Source organism: Rhinichthys klamathensis, unplaced genomic scaffold, assembly GCF_029890125.1.
Source record: "Rhinichthys klamathensis goyatoka isolate OS25496 unplaced genomic scaffold, OSU_Roscu_1.1 h1tg001620l_1, whole genome shotgun sequence".
Classification (NCBI taxonomy): Eukaryota; Metazoa; Chordata; class Actinopteri; order Cypriniformes; family Leuciscidae; genus Rhinichthys; species Rhinichthys klamathensis.
Window position 1 is genome coordinate 1 of NW_026607479.1, and position 5,848 is coordinate 5,848.

Here is a 5,848-nt window from a genome sequence, read left to right on the forward strand (position 1 = left end):
TTCCTTTTGCCGGTTCTTTGTGACAGCTTTTAGGTGTTTTATTGGCAGCGCCACCCTTACATGTGGTGTGTGTGTGTGTGTGTGTTGTCCCCGCATTTAAAGATGGGACCCCCCAAAAATTTAATTAAATTAAATAAAGCAACATGGTAAAAAGATGAAAATGACTTGATTTTACTTTCAATTCCTTTTACATTCTCCAAGGTATTAACATTAACATTTTTCATAACTCCATGTAGGCCGTTTCTGTGCATAAATGTAAGCACTGTGGCAGTAGATTACTAATGCAATTTTTAGAAAATCTACTCTTGTACTCTTGATACTCAAGTACTTTTAAAAACAAGTACTTTAGTACTTTTACTTAAGTAGACATCTGACTGTAGTACTTTTACTTGTACTTGAGTAAAATTTAGCAAGGGGTATCTGTACTTTTACTCAAGTAACAAAGCTCTGTACTCTGTCCGCCTCTTATAGTACAATAATGAAATACTGATAAACACTGTAAAAGAAATGTGCATCTATTTAAACCATGTGGTGAAAAGGACTTTTATAAGGTCATTACCTTAAATATAATGTGAGAAAGATGAAACTATTGTTTTGGGGGTGGTGGGGGAAGGCACAGATAAAAAAAAAAAAAAAAAAAAAAAAAAAAAAAAAAAAAAAAAAAAATTATTTAAGTACTTTTATTCCACACAACCCATTATGTGATCCAAAAAAACAAGCATTTAATTATACATTAATGCCACATAACCTATTATCTAATGAAAATCAAATATATATTTAAAAAAGGTAATATATTTTTGAGTATTTGCTTTTCATTGGATAATGGTTTATGTAAACAAATGTTCTAAAATATATTCATTGTTTAAATATACATAAAATCTTTTTGTTTATTTGTTTATTTATTTTAATTAATTTAATTTGATTCCACACAACCCATTATCTTAAGAAAAGCAAACATTTAAAAAATAATTTAATTGTTTAAATGTATATATTTTATTTTATTCCACATAACCCATTATCGGATCAAAAGCAAAAATACATTGTTTAAATGTAAATTGAAATGTATATTGAAAACAGAATGTACCATTTAATTTAGTTTCGCGTCTCATCTCAAATGAATAGTTTATTCAACACCAAACACACCTGCTGACCTTGTTTGCCCATCAATGTCACTCTTTGTGCGTCATCATAACACTGGGAATATTCGCACGCACATTGTGACGGGAATGTTTTGACTTGTTGCTACAAACAGAATCAAATATTTCAGGATTCATTTCTTTTATTCTTCTGTCACTGTCAATGATCGAGCCCCAGAAGCTTTTATTAACCATTATCTCTCTCTGTAAGGTGTCTGGAGTTCATTCTGGAGGAGATTAATCTCAACAGGATGGCCAATGTCATGGTGGCGTCTCACAATGAGGACACGGTCAAATTCACACTGGACAAGTGAGTCTAGAGCCGAGAAGAGATGCATAAAATACATTCAGCTCAGTATCTAATGCTATTGCTGGGCGTGTGTGTGTTTTTCTCTACAGAATGAACGAGATGAGTCTCTCTCCCACTGAGAATAAGGTTTACTTTGGACAGCTGCTGGGAATGTGCGACCAGATCAGCTTCCCGTTGGGTGAGTGGAAAAAGAGCAGTGTGGGAAGGAACAGATGTTGACATCAAGACTTTGCAAAAGCATAACAGGTCCCCTTTAATATTAGATTTACTTTTTGGGCTCTACTAGAATAGACCCCTTTTTCAGTTGGTAAACATGGTGACGTTTTTATGTGGGCGGAGCTTAGGTGGAGGCAGAACGATCCCTCTGGCCGCTTCACTAACGCTAGTTAGCAAGTTTTGTTAGCAATGACTGGAGAAAATCAGATTTTATCTTAATGTGTAAGGTCACTCACTGTCCAGGACCGCGATTGTTATTTTCAAAAGTTAATTTTAACGGACGGAACCAGATTGGCCGACCCGTAGCCTACACGCTCACACGCTCACATGGACGATCTGACAGGATTAACGTTACCTCGGTTGAGGGGCCTGACTTCTACACCCACCTTATAGAGAAACCGATCGTAAAGAAAAACATATATAAATCTTTAGATGTCTATAACTTTGTGCTGAATGGTCATGTACAAGACGTGAGTGGATGACGTGAATATTTTCTTGAAATAAAATTTCCAGATACAGCATATTAATTTTTCATCGATTCTTGCACCAAACAACACAACAAGATGACATTTAGTAATAATAACAACAATTTAAGCTCCTTATTATGTAGCCGAATCTATGCTGGTTTGTATTGGCCAAGCCTTGTTTTGCCTCCAGCTAGCGCCGTGACGTAACTGTGACGTCGGCGCAAAAGGGGTCTATAGGTTTTCACGCTTGAATGTTCAAAAAAACACATTTACACTGTTGCAGCTCCTCTCTTCCCAGTCTGTCAGTAACGCTCTGTTTAGTTCCTGTCTCTATGAAGCCCCTCCTTCTAAAAAGCGTACTGTGCTCTGATTGGTCAGCTGGATCTGTGTGTTGTGATTGGTCAACCGCATGTTTGTTGAATGCCACTCTCCTTACTAATAACCGTGAGCTTCTACACACTACTAACTAACTCAACCAGGCCCCGCCCCTTTATTCTGCGTATGCCATTGGGGAGGAATTATTTAAATGAGGAATATTGTGACGTGTTCGCTCCTGGGAGAAACTCAAGACTACAATGGAGGCGTTTCAGGGAGTTCAGAAACTGCGACACTGATATAGAGAATAACTCCCGCTGGAGGGACTTTGTGCTTTGCAACTTTGCAGACCTTTTTCATGCTCAAACCACAGCATTACACATGTTGAAAATGTAAAAAAAACATAATACTGTATGTCCCCTTTAATATTGATGCTGATAAATAGAATGAAATGTGCTGAGGAAGTTTACCGTTGTGTGTTTTTGCGAACAGGTCAGGCAGGATTCCCGGTATACAAGTATGTTCCCTACGGTCCCGTGAACGAGGTCATCCCGTACCTGTCACGCCGAGCGCAGGAGAACCGCGGCTTCATGAAGGGTTCGAAAAGAGAACGCAGTCTGCTGTGGAAAGAGATCCAGCGCAGACTCTTCAATGGACAACTGCTCTACAGACCTGCGTACTAAAACACACACACACACACAACTGAACATCAACTGTATTTAAAATATGGACCCCCTCGCCCTACGGGTGAGCACAACCATGTGAGCGTGGGGAACTCATCACAAAATGGACATTAATACAGTCAATAGGTGTCATAGTTTGTGTACATCAGTGGCTGTAAAATGAACTAGAGTTAAAGACAACATGAAATCGCTTTTGCAATACGTTTAACGTCTGTGATGTGACATGAAACAAAATTCAGAGGGAAATAAGGTCAGACAAGTTAATCTGACGAAAAGCAAACTTTTGAAATTATATTCTATCTTTTATTCCACATAAAACATCCGTTGTAAAGCAAAAATTTAAAATAAGTTAATTGTTTAAAAATATATTTTGAATTACATTTAAGAACACTTAAAATATTTATATTTATTTATTTATTTTTATTTAACCCATAAAACCCATTATCCAATGAAAAGCAAATATATAATATATTGTTTAAATATATATTATATTTTTTATTTTATTGTATTCCTCATAACCCATTATCTGATGAAAAGCAAATATTTAAAAATATATTTTATTGCAGTTTATTAAACAACGTGAAAGAAAGTTCAGTGGAAAATAATATAGGATATTGGGTGAGACAAGTAAGTTAAGTCAAGACATGTTTAGTTACATGAACAGAGCAGATGGTTTAAGTCATGTCAGATGTGGAGAAAGTTTGGGACAGTTACTTAGACTGTAAATTGAGTCCGTTAAATGTTGTCTTTAAATCAGCTCTTAATCATTCCACTGTCTTTACATCTCTGTGCCGTTAGAGTCAGCTGTTCATCACTGGTTATGTTTGGATTAGCTTACGACCATACTGTGCCGTACTGCCGTTTACACGACACTGCTTTAAACTAAAAACGGAAAACTTTTTATTTTGGTTTTGGCCATTATCGCCTGAATATAAACTACAAAAACTCAAGTGTTGTCTATAGGTGTTTTATAATCTGTAGTCTATAGGCATGTAATGTTGTTTTACAAAGTGACATCGCCAACTACTGGCCTGGCCGCATAATAACTTTACAAAAAACGCAAAAGAAAAACTTTTCAGTTTTTAGTACATAGTTCTCTTGTAAAATTACCCTATGTTTGAGTTCTGCTCAGATACTGTATCAGACACATTGCTAGTGTGACAACTGAACCAATATCAGCTGCCATTTTTAATCCCACACCTTTTTAAAAATGCTAATATCTGTATTTCAGAGATAACATGCAACATATATATATATATATATATATATATATAGATGGTATGTACTTCAAACCACATTTATTTATATAGCACTTTTTACAATACAGATTGTTTCAAAGCAGCTTTACAGAGATGACAGGAAAATAATGCAAAAAAGTTTGTTACAGAAGAAAATAGCGTCACAGTCCAGTTTAAGTAAGTTCAGTGATGTTTCATTTTTGTTTTAAATTTTTTTTAGTTAATTTATATATATATAGGCGCTCTGGAGTAAACAGTGATGTCATCGTCCAGCTCAGTTCTTGTATAATAGGGACAATGCACGCAGATCAATATTATTGTTGAATATTAAATTAAATGTTAAATTTAATTTCCCCTAAGCCAATGGCAACAAAGGTGGAAAAAGTTGACACACCGGTATGGAGACAGGTTTGTTGAGGATCAGTGCCGATGATGCCTTCACAGGGGAGAGTCTAGTTGACACTATCTCTGCTGACACTTCAGTGATGTGTTGTGGTCGTGTCCAGGCGCAGGTCCACCGTCTGGTCCGGATACGGCCCGGATCCGGCCCATTACAGTAAACCTCAGAATAAGCAGAAAGACTAATATTAGCGTAGATGCCATTCTTCTTATGATGAAACGGGTACATCGGGTGTTGTAGGAAGTGTTCCCGGTTCCGGATGACCTAATCTATGCAGCATAATAATCATTTAACTGATTTGAATAATAGGAATGTATAATGCTCTATCTGTATGGCAGGTTAAAGAGATGTGTTTTTAGTCTAGCTTTGAACTGACAGAGTGTGTCTGCTTCCCGGACAATGCTAGGGAAACTGATCCAGAGTTTAGATGCTAAATAGGAAGATCTTCCGCCAGCAGTTGATTTTGATATTCTTGGTATTATCAACTGGCCAGAGTTTTGAGATCACAATAGGCGTGAAGGACTATAATGCGTGAAGTGAAAAAAAAATGTACCCGTTGACTTTGTGAGGTACATGGACGGTTTTCAGTTATTTTTTTGTAATATATTTGATAGACATTTAATCATAATGATATGGTATACTATTAACCAGTTAAATGCATTTTAGCACTGGGTATTCTGTTCAGTGTATGACTGATGTTTTGCTTGTTTTTCTTTTGCTCATTTTAAAAACTACTTCAATGTAAGTTTGGGTTTGAATTTAAATGAGTTTTTGGATGAAGTGTGCATTTGAATCTTTCAGTTGTTTGAAATATTTACTGCTCTTTTATCATGTAAATAATGAAATGCGGCTGATTTTAGGCTGATATTAGACACTTTTGCACTGTTAGATGAATCTGGATGACTGTATATGAACATGTCTTAAATAAAAATGAAATTTTATATCAAATATTGAACTACTAATTGAGTTTCTTTTTTGATGTGTAGTTATGTAATCTATATATATATATAATGTGTGCATAACCAGGTCTTATGGAGACTTTATTACATGCATGGAGGGAACGAGGCTTTTCTTTTAAACTCT

At 35.8% G+C, this 5,848-nt stretch overlaps 1 protein-coding gene across 1 annotated transcript; it reads left to right on the plus strand.

The window, feature by feature from the left end:
* The first annotated feature begins 1,304 nt into the window (after positions 1 to 1,304).
* On the plus strand, positions 1,305 to 3,361 carry LOC130079909 (proline dehydrogenase 1, mitochondrial-like). The gene is made up of 3 exons (XM_056245152.1): positions 1,305 to 1,446; positions 1,536 to 1,624; positions 2,937 to 3,361. Exons 1-3 carry the CDS (start codon positions 1,388 to 1,390, stop codon positions 3,125 to 3,127), a joined length of 339 nt encoding a protein of 112 aa, XP_056101127.1. The 5' UTR covers positions 1,305 to 1,387; the 3' UTR covers positions 3,128 to 3,361.
* The last annotated feature ends 2,487 nt before the right edge of the window (positions 3,362 to 5,848 follow it).

Excerpts from the sequence above, each read along its gene's own strand:
- LOC130079909 (XM_056245152.1), top strand. The coding sequence starts at position 1,388 with ATGGCCAATGTCATGGTGGCGTCTCACAATGAGGACACGGTCAAATTC. Across the intron at positions 1,447-1,535 it reads GTCAAATTCACACTGGACAA|AATGAACGAGATGAGTCTCT; the intron begins GTGAGTCTAGAG and ends TTTTCTCTACAG. Across the intron at positions 1,625-2,936 it reads CCAGATCAGCTTCCCGTTGG|GTCAGGCAGGATTCCCGGTA; the intron begins GTGAGTGGAAAA and ends TTTTGCGAACAG.